The following is a 19,326-nucleotide window of genomic DNA, read 5'->3' on the forward strand; positions in this document are numbered from 1 at the left end:
TTAAAAATAAAAGAAATTGGGTAAAGATAGAAAATGCGATGAATCATCACAGACTGCTGTCCACAGAGTGCGATCAGCAGATACGCAATCAAGGAAAAAACTATTTGACTAAATGTCGGACAAAGTCCGTTCCTTTGCTTTTTCTTTTCCCGCTTCTTAAAGGCGCATAAAAACAAGCTGTGTTTACTGTATTATTTATTGATTTTCTGATTATGTTCAGATGTTATGTAAGACGGTGTTCTATAAAGTCTTATCTTCCATCAGAGTTGGTGATAAACTTAATCCCCAAACTACCTTTTCTTTGCAGCAGTATCATGCACACACTGCAGCCTTAACCACACCCCTTCTCATGTTGCAGCAGATTGGGGTTTTTTTCCTCGTTTTTTCCCAGAATACACCTGGAAAAGTGCAGTGACGAATGCATACTGATGGAAAATTTAGCAGTAGGTTGAGAGCATACTTTTTAAAACTATTCAGTAAAAATGCACATTTTGGTTTATTCATTCTTTCATTTTATTAATTCCATATAAATATAGAAATATATACCTAACTTGAAATTTTGAGACAATAAATTACATTTTTGACTCGCCTCTGCCTGACAATTATTTATTTATTGAATTATTTATTTATTTAAGTGGTGGAAACAAGTAAAATGTTGCATTAAAAACAGCACAATAAAGTAATTAAATAGTAAAACTGTATTTATAAAACTTATTAAAAAAGTTATAAAACTTTTTTCTTTAAAACTTTTGATAGCATGATTTTACAACAAAAAAGACAGCATGGTAAGCCAAACATAAGTAAATACACAAAAGAAATGAAGCAAAAGTTCCTCATCATTTCAAATTTAAATATGAAAAAATTAAACTTTGAAAATTATAGAAAAAATACACAAGAAGTACTGTGATAAGGCCAGTGAATAAGTTACTTTAAGAAAAAGTTTATCTTTGTGCTGAAAATACTACTGTGGTGATAATAAAATGTTCAGTTTTAGTATAAATTTGTCAAAGGTAATAGTAATAATAATAATTATTATTAATTTATTATTTAAAAAGAGTCGGTCCTCAGTCTGAAACAGGAGTTACTCGGCTTGTGACTGAACTCTGAATGCTTTGAGTCGTAACGGATGAACGAGTCGTTCGCGGACTTCCCATCCGCAGATGACAACAACAAAACAAGCACAGCTACTAGAGAGGGTGTTAGCGTAGGTAGCCACCTGAGATAAACAACTAGTGGTTTAGTCCGTGTGCTACACCATTACGGCTGGAGTTTGCCAAATTAGAACGTTATTATACTGAAGCATGCTTACTTTGTGGAACTAATTATGACTGTCAGTTATTCTACTCTGGTTTAGTATACCCAACATTAGCTGAGGGGCTTGCTAAGCTAGCTCTATGTATGCCAATCCAAAACGGGTTAGCTAGCTAGCTAGAGTGCTAGCTTTTTAGCTAGCCAGCTCGCCAAGGCGAAGCCAAGAGCGAGAAGAGGGAGATGAGCAAAGTGAGGTAAGACTAAAGACATCGTTTATTTTAAAAATCCGACATGATATCTCATTCTCATAAATTATAAATCCAAACTAATGATTGTAACTCCTCTAGTTTATGGTTCTAAATTTGTCGACGTTAGTGTTGACTATCCTGCGCTAGCTCGTTTTAGCTAATAGCCAGTTAGTCAACGGGTTATTATTGACTAGCTAGCCTGCTAGCAGCTGTTGGTGACCACTTCTTCGGTGTTTATGATGACGGACTGGAGGCCTGGAGGTTATTAACAGCGGTTGAGTGTTTTCAGTAGACATAAAAATGGCAAACATGAACCCCGGTACCGGAGTATGCCTAAAGGATTGGAGGCCCCGCAGATATACAAACCGTTAACGTTGTTAAAGACAATTAACAGACAAGCAATTCAGAAAGCAGTGTGGCTTTTAAGTTGTTTATCGTTGTAACGGCTAACATAGCGCTAACTGTTTTGTTCTATCTTCAACTTTAATTAGCGCAGCCCATTTTGCATTATTAATTTCAGAATAAACGCAAACCCGTGTGAAGAATCTACTACTTCAGGTAGTTTCAAAAGACAGATTGTGTCTTTGGTTAGAATAATATGTTGGGTCACTATCTGGTTACCAAACAACTAGCTAATAGCCCAGCCTACCGTGTAGTGACTCAGCTACCAGGCTAATTATTCGGTAGGAAACAATGCACGGGCTGTCTTTGGAAAAGTAAAATGTAGTTATATTGCCTTTTTGTTGTTGAGTTAATTTAAATGACTGTACTGCATAAGCACACTCTATAGACTCTGTAAAGTATATTGTTATAACTACTTATAACATGCGGTGTAACAGTATAATATCAGTATAATATAAATATTACTCAAGTAGTTTTGTGCTCTGAATAAATGGCACCATTACTTGTCTTCAGAATAGAATAGAATAGCCCTTTGTTGTCATTGTACATGCACAACAAAATTATGGGTGCTCCACACCAACTTTGCAGGGATAAAATATTAATGGTAAGACAGCAGGAATAAATAATAAACAGGAGAAATAAATACAATCAAGAGGAATATATAATTCAATTTAATGATTTCAGGGATGTTTTTATTGTCTGTTCTCAACTACATTTTTTGCGTTATTGTGTAATTTTGCAGGGTTGTGGTGAGTGACTAAATGAACAAGACAGGCAAGAGGGAAAAACTCTGGGAGATCAAACATGAAGTTGTATGTGTTCCAGGTCAACAATGGCAGCACACTGACATTTGATACTGACCTTGCTGTCCAAACGTAAGAAGCTGGCATTGTAATATTAATCTGAAACAGTGGTCAGTACGCCTTGCTTAGTGTGACCTAAAAAGTGTTTTCCCTCTTCTCAGTGTACAGGAGCTCAAACATGCCATCCAAGCCAAATATAAAATTGCAATTCCACATCAAGTCCTCGTTGTTAATGGAGGAGAATGTATGGCTGCAGAGAGACGGGTCTGCAGCTACAGTGCTGGCACTGTGAGTTTTTCAGTTTGTTAGGTGTTGATTTTATTTCCTTGAATATATATAATGCTCTAAACACTGTTATTTTTATCTATAGGAAACCAACCCTATATTCCTGTTCAACAAAGAGATGATCTTGTCTGACCGGGATCCAACGATCCCCAAAACCACTTTCTCAATTGAGAGTGAGATTCAGGTCAAGGTGGAGGAGTCTCTTTTGATGCCAGCTGTCTTTCACACTGTTGCCTCTCGAACACAACTTGCTCTGGTAGTTAACAACATTTTTTTAAACCTTGGCCTGAAAAAAGTTTTTGAATGTATTTGCCATGAAATGTTTTTCAACTGAATTTCTTTACAAGAAATAATAACTAATCAATCATCTGTAGAATACTCTGAAAATGTTCTAATGTTGAGTTAAATATTTGTTAATCCCTCCAGGAAATGTTTGAAGTTGCCAACAAACTTTGCTCTTTCTGTGAACGTTTGGTTCATGATGAACACCTTCAACACCAAGGCTGGGCTGCTATAATGGCGAATCTGGATGACTGCACCCTATCTTATCAGAAGTTGCTTATAAAATTCAACACAGCTTATACAAATTATCAGCATGATCTGGAGGAAATCAAAGTGAAACTTACAAAGTAAGTGTTACTGTGTAACTGTGTAATGTAAGTAAGTGTTGGTTTGCTGATCTTTTTCAATAAGTTTAAACCTAAAATGCAAAATATTGTGTTTTTATTGGTAAATAAGTCTACAGAGAATATGCTAGAGGAACCATTTTAAATAATGTAGTTATAATGTTATTTTTTTAAAACAAATAAAATAGTAAAGAAATTGAACCAGTCTCAACTCACAAGAAGGTTGATTCTGATCATCTGGATGTAGTGTTTTCAGTCGGAGAAATGTTTCGTCACTCATACAAGTGCCTTCTTCAGTCTCAGCTGACTGCAGGTTTCTCCAACCTTATAAACAGTAAATTTGCACAAAGACTGAAACTAGAATCAACCTTTTGGGATTTACTTACCTGGATGAGCATGCATCAAGACAAGTCTCAACTCATCTTTTGTTATAATTGCAGGTTAGGGACAGCAGTTTCAGTAATGGCCAAGATACCTCTGCTGGAATGTTTAACACGTCAGAGTTACAGAGAGAGCATGGAGAAGTCCAGCTCAACCCCTGCAAAGGATTCAGATGAGACGGAAGAAGAAAAATCGACTGACTCTGTGCTCTGCACAACTGAAACACAGATGCCCTCTAAGTCATCAGCATCCTTCTCCGCTTCAGGGACAGCCACTTGTGAGCCAGCTGAGGACCAGGAATCAAATGAAATGACTGACAGTGGTGGCCTGAGAGCTGCACTATTAGATGATGACACACCAGAGCTCACCAACCCGTCCGTGTTCAATGTTACATTATTAGATTGGATCAACGTCCAGGACAGGCCCAATGATGTGGAATCGGTTGTAAGGAAATGTTTTGACTCCATCAATAGGGTAAGTCATTGATCTATTTTTAAAAAGGTCTTGGTGGATTTTTAAATGTGCTGTGTTAAATTGGAATAAGAGGTTTGACTTTGATTTTGTGTCTTTCAGCTTGACCCGCGGACCATTCAGCCTTTCCTAACAGAATGTCATGACACAATTTCCAAGCTAGATAATCAAAACATGAAATCCATCAAAGGGCTTGAAGACAGGTTGTATGCTCTAGACCAAATGCTTGCAAGCTGCAAGAAGTTGGTGAATGAACAGAAAGAACTTGCTCAGGTATGCAAAGAAAAGCAGTATTAAATAGTTTTCTCTGCTTTTTGTTGTGTTATGAATTGTGCTCACATGTTTTTGCTTCCAGGGATTTTTGGCCAATCAGAAGCGGGCTGAAAACCTGAAGGATACATCTGTTCTGCCTGATTTGTGTATGAGTCACACCAACCAGCTGATGATCATGCTGAACAACCACAGAAAGCTGCTGGAAATTAAAAAGAAGTGCACCACTGCCAAACAAGAGCTAGCAAACAACCTTCAAGTCAGACTTAAGTAAAACCGGAAACCATTTCTTTTTCCATATTAATTGCTGATCCTGGCTAGGGCTGTGCGATATGACCAAAATCTCATATAAGACATCTATCGTCTGATAACAACATAAATTACAAAAATTTTACATTTTCTGTAAATTCTGTGAATCTCGGGCAGCTCGACTTCCGTGAAGTGTTTCCAGCTGGGTGTCGCGTACCTGGAGTCAGGTGTTTTAATTTTAGACATAAGTTGTAGCGGCTGCCGTTTTCTTTGTGAGTGTTTATTACACAGCATGCTGCGGGGAAAAGCCTGCTCTAACGTTTGAGTCTAAGGTTTATTTTTTTAGCACCTGACGGCTCTTTTTTTACTTCTCATCTGTGAATACTCTGCATACTCTTTCACGTGATTCAGTTTATTTTGAAAAGTCTCAACAGGAGCTTGAGCTTTATTGTGAAAGGTTGTGGAAAATAAACAAGCGGACACGCGATGGTTTTACTGTTGTTGTTGCTAATGACAGCGCATAAAAACAGACACTTGTCCGTCTGTAGTGTGGTTATATTAAATATAAGAGAAAGAGAGAACTTTAAGAAATTAATATAGCCACTACAGTGACCATCAAAATAATGAAAAAATATTGCAGTAAACAGTTTATTTTGTGACACCATGAAACAAACAATAGCATAAAATGAAATGATAGACGTTTTAATATCGTCATCCGATATATATCGTTATATCGTACAGCCCTAATCCTATGTTTAATAAATTGTACCTTGCTGTATTTAATATATGTTTAAAAAAATGTGATTATGAGAATTATGTTTTCAAATTCTAATGATTGGAATAATTTTAGATGGTGCTGCTACGTGATGCTTCATGCAGACCAGGATGCAGAGAAGCTTCAGGCTCTATTCAGACTTCTAACCGAGCTAATGGAAAGAGTGAGGGTGGTGGAGGCCCTCAGTACCGTGCCCCAGATGTACTGCTTGGCAGTCGTAGAGGTAGTCAGGAGAAAAATGTTCATGCGCCACTACAGAGAGGTCAGTACTGTTATTAGAAACTAATCATGCATTCAGATGTAGCAATTTAACAAAAACAGTCATCTCAATAAGATTTACAGAAATGACAATGTACAGTATGAAATCATATAATGAAAAATAGTATAAAGTACATAAAACCACATATATAGCCTAAAGAAAGGGTTTCTTTTAAGAAGATTCTGTGTGGGTTCCATCTGGGTATTTACACTTCCTAAAAAGTTATCTCTTTATATTAATTGGTTATTCAAAATTATAAAGATGTGAATGGTGGTCTGTCACTGTGTGTTAGCCCTGCAATGGACTGATGACCCAATCCTGAATTAAATAAGATGAGGGAAATGAATGGATGGATGGTCTTTGGGGGTTTTGTTGTGAGAATTCAGCTCTGTTTCAAGTGTGTAAGAAATAACATTATCAACACAAAGTTGCAACCATTAGGAAGCCTGTGCTAACAGGGGGAATTAAGTTACTGTAATCAGCTATGAAGTGTCTAGATGTGTCCAATTTTCTAACATCTGGCCATTTGTGGTGTGCTGTGTTGGCAGCAGCAGAAAAGAAAATAATGCCTAATTTGTGATATGTTATGACAGCTAAAGGTGTGTGACTTGTGTCTAAGCAATGTACGGTCTATGGTAAAGGTGCAAAAAGGGTGCTTAGCTCTGAGAAGGTTTGACTAATAAGACAGATTTTTGATGATTTTGATGAAACTTTCCTTTATTTGAGCTTAATTTTTTGGTCTTTATTATTTCACAGTCACAAGAAAGAATAGAAGTTAACACTTTGTGTTTTGGGAATTGCTTGAAAGATGGCTCCTCTGATTGATGTAGTTTTTGGCAAAAAATGTAACTGCTCGTTTTGACGGACGCTGCATACATATTGGCTTTTTTTGAAGAGTGCCTGCAAGCCTTCCATTAAGTTATGTCTAAATGCTCAAATCTAAATAACATTAAAACGATGTTAAGGAATGTAATCTTCTTGTGAAAATGTTTTTGAAACATAATTATTAATTTATTGCATAATCTTAATTAAATTTTTCTTAAATCTTTTCAGTGGGCCAATGCACTTGTCAAGGATGGAAAACAACTTTATGAGGCAGAGAAATTTAAACGGGAATCCTTTGGGAAACTCTTTCGTAAGTGTTTTTGAGAAACTCTGATTAAATAACACACCAATTCCACGTAAGAACAGAATTTTGACCCAGTTACTGTTTTATTTATTATTTAGGAAAGTCTTTTCTCCGAAATCGGTTGTTTAGAGGACTTGATTCATGGCCTCCAACATCATTTTGTGTAAGTTTGATTGAATTATCGTGTGTATCACTTTTTCTTTGTTAGCACTATTGTTTCACACTGTTTGACAGTCTATTTTTTTCATGGTTCTTAATTGGCTATAGACACGAAGGCCAAGAAGGTTTGATGATGAACTTCCAGACATCTCACTTGAGGACCTGCAGTACTTGAAATCTTGTTGTCCTGTTGAGGTGCAGCCTTTCCTCATGTAAGTCACTGTCTTGAATCATTAGTGGTTTTAAATATCATTAAATAGGGTTTTTTGAGAAAAAATGGAAAAACTATTCGTTAACTACCAATAGTTAACATAACTGAATTTATGGTTTGTTATCAAAATAAGCTGTTTAGTGTTCAACCAGGTCCCTGGCACTGTTTGTTGGTTTATTTAAATGCATTTATCTTTGGTTTATTTAAATAAATAAAACAATAAAGATATAAAAAGCTTTAGATATGTAAGAAACTGAATAATGAATAAATCATGGGACATGTTGTGGTTGGTCTTACTTGGGGACCAAGTATGTCATAGTTGGAGTTGTTTATAGTTCTTTATGATGGAGATTATGTGAATAATCTGAATATAGTCTGAATGTGGTCTTACAACATTTTATGCAGATTGCACTTTGAAATGCAGGCTCTCTAACGCTGTAGAGCAAAATATTTCAGTTTAAACTAGATATTAAAAAGTTAATTTAAAAAGTCAGACTATAATTAAGTGCTAATAACCAGAATCATTATAACTTGGTAAGACTATAAAGTAAAGGTCCGATATGATCATCTATAAGTAAACGATCTAAAGTATTGTTTGAGCTTTATTTTTATTTTCAGTTGCCGTCAGTTGCATTTGTCACTGCAGTGATGCATAGTTTCATGTATCACATAGTTCACAGTTTTAATTCTACTGAATTAAGGCTTTGCTCTTTATTTACCCATTACTGTGGTGATCATGGTCTCAGAACTCTGTTAATTATGCCTTTTCTTTTTCATTCGCCATGTACTCTCTTAACTAAAAGGGAACATACTTGGAGTTGATCAGCCAAACTTTGTTAACAACTGTTTAATCCTTGATTAAGTTAATCAATTCAAGAAATAAGTTTCAGCTTTAGACTCAGTTTGCTTTCTTGAACAGATTCTTGGTGTGAAAAGTGGCCTAAATTTATTCTGTTATCTCTTAATTGCATCAAATTGAAGACCTTCTAAGCAATCTTTTTAAACTGAAGAAATTCACAACATAGTTTTTACCAATATGTCCGTGTTTGTTTAGTTTAAAAAAATCTTTTTCTGCAGGCTTCCCACAGTGTGCAACTTTGAGCCCTTAAATCACCACATAGAGACACTTCACCAGCTGGTCCAAGCTGCGCAGAGCGTGGACGAGATGTCACAGACGATTACTGACCTGCTAAGTGAACAAAGGGTAATGATTTACCTTGGTTATATTACACATATATGTATTTGCTGTCCTAGTCTGAAATGAACACATAACTTAGAACAACTATCAAAAAGCAAACAATACTGAGGTATAACTTTAGGTCAAGCATTTTCTAATTTTTTTCTTTCTTTTTTTGTAATACTGTTTAATTTCTCTTTTCGTATTAAGATTAAACTCCAACTTGAAGAATATATTTATTTATTCTTGGGTGTTTTGTTTTTTTCTCCCTAGGCATCTTGTAGTCAGAGTGCCCACAGATCAACTACATTGTCTCCTCAGTCTGAAATGCCTGCTACCACAACAGCGGTGTCGCCCAAAACTCCTTCCTCTCTCAGCCTTCAGGGCCCCAGCTGCCAACCCCTTCATGTTCCTGTCCCAGCTCCTCTAGAGGACTTATCGCCAGACAGCATTGATGCACAAACATTTGACTTTGAAACCATTGGCCATCCAAACATGGATCCAGTCCTACAGCAGGGATCCCTTGATTTAGATTCTCTGGCAGAAAGCCCTGAATCAGACTTCATGTCTGCTGTAAACGAGTTTGTGATTGAAGAGAACTTGACCTCTCCAAACCCTATCAGTGATCCTATTAGCCCTGAAATGATGGTGGAATCTTTGTATTCTTCAGTCATTAACGCTATTGATAACAAGCGAATGCAAGATACCACAATACTAGAGAGAGAGAACTCAAAGATCGCTGTTCTTCAGCAAGTTATTGAGAGGTATCGAAGTGCTGCAGAGGAGTCCCATTCCAGCTTAAGAAATGTAAAGGATGACCTGTGTCATTTACGAGGTCTAGTATTAAAAGAACAACATGACTTTGGCTTTGTTCTGCGTAGTATGAGCACAGAGGTGCACAATATTGTGGATAGCATCTGTCAGACCCATGAACAAGCGTTGAAGGAGCAGCATCAAAGTGAGCTTCTGGCCATACGGCAGGACTTTGAGAAGGAGGTAAAGACACTAACCAAGGAAAACCAAGTAAACCAGAATATTGTTAGAGATGTTCAGCGTGCAATGCTGGAGCTCGAAGGGCTTATGGAGCGCAAGGAGAAGGAACTGACTCAGCTTGAGAATGAGAGAGAGCGATGGATTCAAACGGATGGTATTCAGACTGATAAGATCACCAACCTGGAGCAGATTATCAGTGATCAAGCTGAAGAAAATAAGAAGCTTGCAGCCTCAAGAGACTCTTTGGCCACTCAGCTTGAGAATCTGCACTTTGAGATTGAACGCAGTCAGCAGAAGATCCGACAGGAGCTGGAAGTTGTTGCACAGACCAATTTAAAAGAGTTGGAGGACAGAATGAAGCATGAACACAAGGCAGAAATGGAGACACTGACCAAGGGTAACCACGAGGCTCTGGAAAATCTTGCTGTTGAAAATAGTGTTAAGTTAAGCGAGGCAGCTGATCACCATGCCACTGCTATAAAAGAGAAGGACAGTCAGGTCAAGGACTTGGAGGCTCGGATAGCTGAGCTTGCAGAACTCCGCTGCAAGTTAGAGGTGGAGTTAGCCCTCAAAGAATCAGAGACAGAAGAGTTAAAGCGCTTGTTTGAAGACTCCAGGATACAGCAGGAAGAGGCTGTCAAATCCCAAATAGAGGCGGAGACCAAAGTTCTTGGTGAAGAACTGGCAGTTGTCAAAAAAGAGCTTCAGCTAAAGAATGAAGAGTATGAAGTGGACCTAGCAGAGCTCAGGACTCTCATGAGGATTGAGAAGGACCACTGCATCTCAGAGCTTGTTGACAGACACGAAGAGGAGACTATTTTGTTGAGCAACAAGCTCTCTTCCCTGCAGCAGCAAGCCCAGGAGGCTGAGAGGAACCACGCTGAGCAGCATCGGAAACTTAAAGAGGAATTAGATCAGCAACTGGCTGCTGTCTGTGAAGAAAAAGAAAAGCAACTGAATAGTTTCCAAGAACAGGAGCAGGAGTTGAGGACTGTTATCAGCAGTTTGCAGCAAGAAAATGACCTGCTTTCGCAAAAAGTAGAGCAGGACAGACTTGCATTTGAGAAACATTTAGAGAAAGAAAAGGCCACTGAGGCTGCAGCACCAGATGTCTTTAAAGACTTAGAGCAGAAAGAGGAGATGGAGAAGAGACTCTTAGGCAAGATTAGACAACTTGAAAATGAGCTTCATGAGGTCCGGTCCTCAAAAAGGTAAATGTTTAATCCAAAACAAGTTTGCTCTTCATGTTTCTTCACATTATTTTCACAGTTACAGGTTCATCACTTGGTTGATTAATGTTTTTGTTAGAGGTATTATGATTTTGCATTTTCTGTAAGTTGTTTTTAGTTTTAAATTTGGGTTTTCAGTTTAGTTTCCACAGTTTCCTGTGCTTAGGTTAGTTTAACATTCCTTTTAGTATTAACTTTAATATTATTATTATTATTATTATTATTATTATTATTATTATTATTATTACATGGGTCGTTTTTTCAGAATTTAAGATGTAATAAGTTAGGAAAAGTACAGTAATAAAGTGTAATATTGAGGCCATACATCGTAGCTTCTGGATTTCTATTATCTATTTTTATTTCAGTTAAAGTGTTTTTCATGGTTAGTTTTAAGTAGTTTAAGTTGATAATTTTGTTTGCTATGTGCCTTTCAGTGATGAAGGGTTGTCCCTGCATGCTGACGGACGTGCAGATGCTGGAGCACCTCTGTCTCTAGACTCAGCACTACAAGAGCGTCTGCAACAGGAAAGGGCCTCTCTGCAACAGGAAAGGGCCTCTCTGCAGGCACAGATGGAGCTCATGGAGAAAAAGAAGAATGAGGAGATACAGAACATCAAAACATCACTTATTGCAGAGCAACAGGTTTGTATTTGCTCTTGTTAGTTTATTTTAGGGTTCTGCTTTTGTTGATATTTGTCTTTTGTTGATATTTGAGTGCGGACCTATGCTAACATACTTGTGTGCAGTCTTCCAAAAACCCAACCGCATGTGACTGAACGCGGATGATGCTGTGCATAGGTTGAATGCCTGCTGGTTGAAAACAAGCTGGAACAGAAAAGAGAGCAACAGCGGAGTTCATAATAAACGGGGGAACTGTGGGGGAAAAAAACCATCAAAGATCATCACGCACCGACAGTCACTGCATTGGACACAGCAGAATTTATGTAACACAATTCAGCTCTCTTGTATTTTCTAACTTTGCTCCTCTCTATGTGGTCTTTAAGTCTGACGTTATTAGGCGTTTCTGGGTCCAAACTCGTCAGTGATTAAAGTCAAACAAACACTGCGGCATCACTAAGAGATGAAAAACTGTCTAAATTATTTCATCTGTAATAAAATGATTAGTGTGGCTGCTCTACCAGGTGTAACAATTAAGTTTAACATCCAGGCATCCATAAAAACAGAATTTCTGAAATTTAATGGAGTTAGAAGTTAGCAGGGAGTTAGCTCGCTAGTTTCCATTTAAATATAATATACCAGGTTCTGACTGAGAGATTTCTGAAACAAATTAAGATGTACAGCTCTGCTATCACTTCTGACATAAATGAAGACAGAAAACTAAACAGCAGTGATGTTTGTAGTGTTACTGAAGTTGAACTAGCTTGTATATAATGATGTGCTACGTGAATGCTAGCAACACAGCTATGTTAGCATAATATAAACACAGTGAATCCAGAGGATGAATGCTAACTTTTTTCCAGTCGATAAAAATTAACGCAATGGTTAGGGACAAATGTGATTGCATGGCAGGATGCTGTCAGAAGAACAACTGAGATAATCCATCCACAATATGAGGTTGGTTAATAATATACTGCTGTATGAGCTGGGCAGTAGTTACATTGTATGATTTTAAAAACTGAGCGTTAAAATGAATAGTGGTAATAAAACCTGAGAGAGAGGCCGACAGTGATCACTGCCCTTTTTTTAGGGGCTTGTCCAGATTAAATAGAAAAAGATACAAGGAATTAAAACATGTTAAAAACGCAACAGCCTTAATAAACGCAGAGTAGTTTGGACCTAGAAGCAGGGTTCATACGTCATCACTTAAAGACCAGATAGTTGGCTGAAGACCAACAAGAGCATTACCAAGAGTAGCCCACAGACCGCTTGTTTGTGACACTGCCCCCAGGTGACAGCAAACAGCTATAACATGTAGCAAACGATCTGCAAAACTGTTCATAGACTCTGTGTATGTCGATGAATGGGAATAGTAGTAGTAGTAGCACTAACGTGTTTCCTTGGCCATAGGAGAGTGAATGCAATTAGCAGTGGCCATCTTCATTTAGTCAGTCATAAAGTGTGTTGTAAATGGAAAAAGCTGTTTGTGAAGGGGATAAGACCTAAACTAACTCAGCTGGAAGCAGCATACACACAGGAAGAAACTAGCGGCAATTTGATTACCAGAGACTTGCAGCACTGACAGGCTAAATAACCTTTAGCTGTGCAAAGAGGGGTGGATGCCTATTTAAACTACTGTCAGTTTTGAGGAGAGCAATTATTGCTGCAAACAGTGGGAGCAAAGAGATACCATTGACTGACATGACAGTGCGGGGGATGTATAAGAGGGTTACCAGTGAACCTTAGCCTAAAATGTCCACTATAGTGTCCAGCTGTCAGCTACAAGCGATGCACGGTGACCCAATTTCTTTATATATGCACAACGCTTCTTGTTTGGCAGCAAAGATTTTAGCATGGCAGGCTGCCATGGAGAAATATTAGCAGTAGAAAAAGTGCTTGTCAGTATAGCGTTATGGTAGTGTGAAATATTTTAAATACAGTTCATCCTCCCTATAGACAAAAGCCTTCAACATGCCATCAAAAGTTTCAGTGTTGACCTTACAACCCTTGTGTACTGAGTATTCAGTACTTAAGGGTCAGATCTCATCCATTTTATAAAACCTACCTTTAGTTTTCTGTCTTTTTTCTCACCTTCCTAAGTAAAAGTAGGGATGACTAATACATTGGCAACTGGATGAATGACACCGTTTACATATTACAGGTCATAAAATATTTTTCAGGATCACCTAGGGAACCAGAGTCTGGATTTTCCTCTAGGGACCAACTAGCTACAATGCTATGGACGATGAGCAGATCGCTTCATATGTGGACAGACATTTATTTTACTGTGCTATAGATTTTGTATTATTTCATTTACTGTAGTTGAACCTGATGAGACTTGCAACAAACAGAATTGTTAGGAGCACATACAGTTTGATTTCTTTTGTTATTTATTGTCTGGTGTAATACATGGATGTACGATACAAAAATATCAAAATACTAGGAGTAAAAGCTAACAAAACAACTGTAACTCCCATGGCTGCATGCTGATCTGTGTCCTCAGAAATTGGCAATTAAAAATGAAATAATTAATGCTTTGATATAAATGCTCTGTTCTCACTAAAATGGTTGCTAAGCTTGTCAAAATTTTTAAATTGTTAATAATAATAATTATTAATCTTTTTATCCAGACAAATTTCAACACAGTTCTAACACGAGAGAAAATGAAAAAGGAGCAGATCATCAGTGATCTCACGGAGAAGTTGCATAAAGTTACCCAGCAGCAGGAGAAAGATAAAGGTGAGTGTGTACTGTCCACATTGAACACTGTTTTTCTTACAGTTTTGGAAATGAGACATCATGGTAGCACCTCATGAATATTCATTACTTGTCCTGTTCGCTTGTTCTCACTGCCATAATATTCATTTTTAGGCTTTTGTCAAAAATAATGTTATTTTGTGTTTGTCAGTGGTTTATATTTATACTTTTATTCCAGCTCTGATAGAGAAACTGTCTGAGGACCGGGCTAGTGTGATGCAGGAAAAGAAACATTTGGAAGAGGAGCTCAACCGTTTCCGCAGCACTGCACTGGTGTCCTCTGCCTTCTTCAACCCTAACCCCTCAGCTCAAGATGCCTCAGAAGCCGGAGCAGCAGCAGCTAGAGCTCTGCCCGTTGCTGGGGCTTGTTTTTCTGAGCCCCTCACTGAAACTGATAGATTGGCCTCTGTGGCAGCCATTCGAGATGACGAACATGTTGATTCAGCAGTGGAAGCCAGCATGGTGACCGTCCAGTAAGCATCTACTCTAAAATAAACATTGTGTTTAGAGTCTGAAATACGTCCACGTGATTATGTGCCTGACACTATTACTGTTCATGGGGAAAGAAAAATCAGAGCAGCACACATTAGCAGCACGGTTAGGACAGGTATCCTAACCAGTTATCCTATCCTAACCTCACCTGGTTAACAACTATGTGGGCTGCATTTGGACAATGTGTTTATCCTTACTCCACACTTTATATTTCAAACAACATTTGCAAAATACGTAAGAAACCTTCTCACCTGCGCATGATCTTGTAGCCACAGTTTATAGAGAGGTCCATGTAAAAGGAATGCACAGAATTTTGGTTATTCTATACATAATAGTTTTTGTGGAATCTGTGATGCACAATGTAATGTAAGTCCAAAAGTTTGGATAAACCATCACTGGTTAAAATTTTAACAGTATATCCCCTTCAAGGTCATCTCCTGGCGTAGTGATGCATAGCTTGCAGCTCCTGCTTCACTGAGATTGCTCCCTGGATGGCCGTTCTGACCACTTTTATGTGTGCATTTTTTATTTCATCATTGAGCTCACATTTACTTTGAAAGCAGACAGTAACGTCTGCATCAAACTGGCCATACCTCACAAGGCTCATTACTATTAATGACAACCGGTGCTCAAATGACATGACAGATGAATCTGCACTATCTAAACTCAAAGTCCATAAAGTCAGGGGAATGACAGTATTCACAAGAATGTACACAGTAAAATCCTCCCATATTGTCAGGCGCAGTTGATCAGAGTAGCTCCTACAATGAACAATCCCTACAGGTGCAAGAGGGCAGGGAACAATGTAGAGCTTCACAAAAGGGCCGTAATGGAACTTGAGGACAGTTTTTGCCTTTTTATAGGTTGGGTAGTGGGATCTCTTTGACTGCACCTTGGATTAAGATTTTAGTTACAGTTTAAGTTGGACAAGGAAACTACGAGAATCTGAGTGTGTTCATTTCTGTGCATTCGCAGTGCTGCAGTACGTGGATTTTATTGCGCCAACATGTTAATCTCAAACAAATTCATAGTGAAACCTAAAAAGGTTTCCTTCATAGACAGTAAGTTTTGTTTAGATGCCGTCAAATCGATTGCGAGCCAGAGAAACAGACTTTTGTGTTGTGTTTCGAGAGCCAACTGTATAAACTAGCCAAAAATGGACGAACAGAAGAGACATTTGACAGTCCAAGGAAGGGAGGCTAGGAACCGAGAGTGTAAGTTAAAATAAATAAATAATTTTTTAAATTCTTAATATTAAGAAGCGCCAAGTGGTCACAAGTCAAAAAATGTTATGATTTATTTATTTAGTTTTACCTTTTGTATACTGCATCTTGTTAATTTTTGTTGTTGTTGTTTTTGTAGTGATACTATGATGTCAGAGGAGAAACAGCGGATAATCTTACTTGAGAGGGTAATTAGACATGCTGCATCTTTATCATTGCATCTGACTGGATAAGAGTTTGTTTGTGTAGGCATGTCTGACTAATTCATTTAATATATGTTGCAGACTTTGCACATGAAGGAAGAAGAAAACAAGCGTCTCAGTCAAAGACTGGTCAGTTTATCATTTTCATTATAGGCTATGAAACAATTTCTCCACCAGGTGGCACTAGCATCAAAGAGTAGAATCCTGACCCAGGAGGCCAGCGAGCTCAGTGAATAAAAATGAGTCTTTAGGAAGAGGATCATTGAAATGTACAAGGGGTGAATTTTAGTGAAGCACAAACTTGTATACTAATACAAATGTCAAAAATGTACTTTTCTGGTGTGAAAAGATTTAGTCAATACTAATATTGCATAACTCGAAGACTGGTATAGTTTAGATTATGATATAATTCTGTTAGGTGGTAAAAGTATAAGAGTTCAAAGCCTATGTCACAGACAAATGATTTAATAATCCCCAGTGGAAGTCAGTTCTTGTTAATATTATTAATTTTGCTTTGATAACGTGAGTAATGTTGCCCTTCTCTTCTGTGTAGATGTCTCAGAGCATGTCGTCTGTGTCATCACGGCATTCAGACAAAATCGCCATCAGAGAGTAAGTGAATTTTAAAAAACGAAACACACAGGGCCTTAACATGTCCTTGCTGATGTGTGTGTGGTTTTTCTGTCATTATTGTGTACATTATTATGTATGTAGGTATAATTATACACATATGATTACCGTTAATGTATTTTCTTTTGTGTTTTCATTTTGCAATTCGGTTTCATCATCATTTGGTCTCTTTATTGGTCTTTTTTTATGTTTCAGTTTCCAGGTAGGCGATTTGGTTCTAATCATCTTGGATGAAAGGCATGACAACTACGTGCTCTTCACAGTTGGTCCCACCCTCTACTTCCTCCATTCTGAGTCTCTTACTGCACTGGACCTCAAACCAGGTCAGCTTCATCAAACCCTTTTGAGTTTAGCGTTGTGTCATTGAAATTTATTTTACACATTTCTTTTTTAATAATAAAATAAAAAGGCACGACTGATTGTTTTCTGATTTTTTATATATATATATATATATATATATATATATATATATATATATATATATATATATATATATATATATATATATATATATTAATCAAACATGAGAGCTTTGTGTGTTGTGTGTACATGGGTGCTAAAATAAAATGTAGTTTAATCTTTGTTCTTGCTACTGATGCTTGTTGGCTTTATTTTACACATAGAATTGGTGAACATTTTCTTAAGTTTATTTAACGATGCGATTTGTTTTCTTGTTTAGCATCAGGGACCTCAAGACGGCCGTGGGTGCTTGGAAAGGTGATGGAGAAGGAGTATTGCCAGGCAAAAAAGGTACTTAAGTACTAAAAATACTTTGTTTACATATTCGATTAACATTTAACCCTGTTTTACTTACAGTTTCAACTGTAGGCCTATAAGTGTCTTTTTTTTTTTTTAATATATTTTTTTTAAATCAGAGTTGGATTTTTTTTAAAGTCATGTCAGTAATGTTCTTACAATTAAGTACAAAGTTTGAACCTTCATTGTTTCTTGTAATGATCTCTCTCTCCTTCTCTTCCTCTCCTTTTTCAGGCCCAAAACAGATTCAAGGTTCCTTTAGGAACCAAGTTCTACAGAGTGAAAGCTGTTCCATGGAATAGAAAAGTATAATAGCCAAGTAATGAGCTAAAATGTATATTTATATAGTTTAATTTTTGAACAGAAACATCACATAATAACTCATAACTTGAAAATCGAAAGACCTAAAAAATGGAAAGAATTAAGATCGCCATCATATGGTTTTGCATTTTATTTTAAAATCCCACCTGCTATCACTTTTTTGTTCTTTTAAACCCAGATTTGTTATTGTGGACCAAATGCTATTAAACTTATTAGGGCAATGCCCTATACACTGTGGCATAATGCCATCTGACCTGTATGTAAACTTAAACGAAATTTGGATGTTCAATATTAGTTCTCATTATCAGCATTTGTCCTTTTGTGGAAAATACTGTCATTATCAGCATAATTAAATGAAAAATATACATTTATTATAAATGTTTATGGAGGAATGTTCATGGCATGCATATTGATATATTTTCTTTGATTTACTTATCCAGATAAATGTTGTAGTTGGAAATGTAGTTAATGCTGTTTGTTACTCACAAAACAGTATGGCCCTGTGTCAATACTGAAATGTACATTATGACTGACTAATGGAAACAGTCGTCTTTGCAATCCTTGAAATGCACTTTCAAAACAATGCTTTTGTTGATTTGAAAAGGGAAGTTAATTGAGCTGTCAGAACTAAGTAAATATATCAGCACAAACTTCTCACTATCATAGAATATTGATATGTAGAAAGGAATACTTTGTGACTGTGTTTCATTATCGGGAGACATTGTATATTACCCATCAAATCACATGTAACAATAAATTACTGTATTGTAAAAGCTAGAGTTTTGAAACAATAAAGGACTGATCCCAAATGGATTCAATAGTTTTTTTTCTTTTCTTTTCATTCTTTCCTCTGATGCAGAAATGTAACAAATACTTATGTGCACATTAATATTACAGGTGAGATATTTTATGTTTCATTGGGGAGGAGAAAGCCGACAATTATGATTTTTCACTGACACGTCATTCTAACCATTTTGTATAAAACAAAAACAGCAGAAGCTTTTAAGGCATATATAGTAAATGGCACCTATAATGATGATTTTTAAAATTTTCCTGGGGGAAATTCAGGAGTCAATGTGGAATAGCATAGTATAGTGTATTCATTTGATTTAGCATTTTTGCTTTTGTGGAAACATTAATGTTGGCACGGTGCTGCAGGAAACAGACTTCAAAAAGGCTTCAAATCGGGGCCCAAGAACGATGCGGCCCTCATGGAGAAGGAAGCCCACCAACATCACTTTCCCAGTTCACAGCGGGGAGCATAGCAGCTCTCCGCCGAGCACTCTCTACCATGTGGGTCTAGGGGTGTTTTAACAATGTTTAGCTCTATTTTCTCCATTTAGCATAAGCCTGTTGTCACATTTGGATGGCTCCTTCATAAATTGATGGTGTGATTCCTACAATTTCG

The 19,326-nt window shown here is 37.2% G+C and overlaps 1 protein-coding gene across 1 annotated transcript; it reads left to right on the plus strand.

Moving 5' to 3' along the window:
- The first annotated feature begins 1,138 nt into the window (after nucleotides 1-1,138).
- Nucleotides 1,139-18,731, plus strand: rb1cc1 (RB1-inducible coiled-coil 1). Its single transcript, XM_026149406.2, has 23 exons — nucleotides 1,139-1,505; nucleotides 2,644-2,776; nucleotides 2,866-2,992; nucleotides 3,075-3,245; nucleotides 3,416-3,618; nucleotides 4,056-4,470; nucleotides 4,570-4,740; nucleotides 4,823-5,007; nucleotides 5,837-6,023; nucleotides 7,074-7,155; nucleotides 7,248-7,312; nucleotides 7,417-7,520; nucleotides 8,597-8,723; nucleotides 8,970-10,900; nucleotides 11,353-11,560; nucleotides 14,167-14,275; nucleotides 14,472-14,766; nucleotides 16,148-16,196; nucleotides 16,293-16,340; nucleotides 16,765-16,823; nucleotides 17,037-17,164; nucleotides 17,521-17,591; nucleotides 17,832-18,731. The coding sequence occupies exons 2-23, from the start codon at nucleotides 2,706-2,708 to the stop codon at nucleotides 17,907-17,909; spliced, it is 4,884 nt and encodes a 1,627-aa protein (XP_026005191.2). The 5' UTR covers nucleotides 1,139-1,505; nucleotides 2,644-2,705; the 3' UTR covers nucleotides 17,910-18,731.
- The last annotated feature ends 595 nt before the right edge of the window (nucleotides 18,732-19,326 follow it).

Source organism: Astatotilapia calliptera, chromosome 18 (assembly GCF_964374335.1).
Source record: "Astatotilapia calliptera chromosome 18, fAstCal68.1, whole genome shotgun sequence".
In the NCBI taxonomy this organism is placed as follows: domain Eukaryota; kingdom Metazoa; phylum Chordata; class Actinopteri; order Cichliformes; family Cichlidae; genus Astatotilapia; species Astatotilapia calliptera.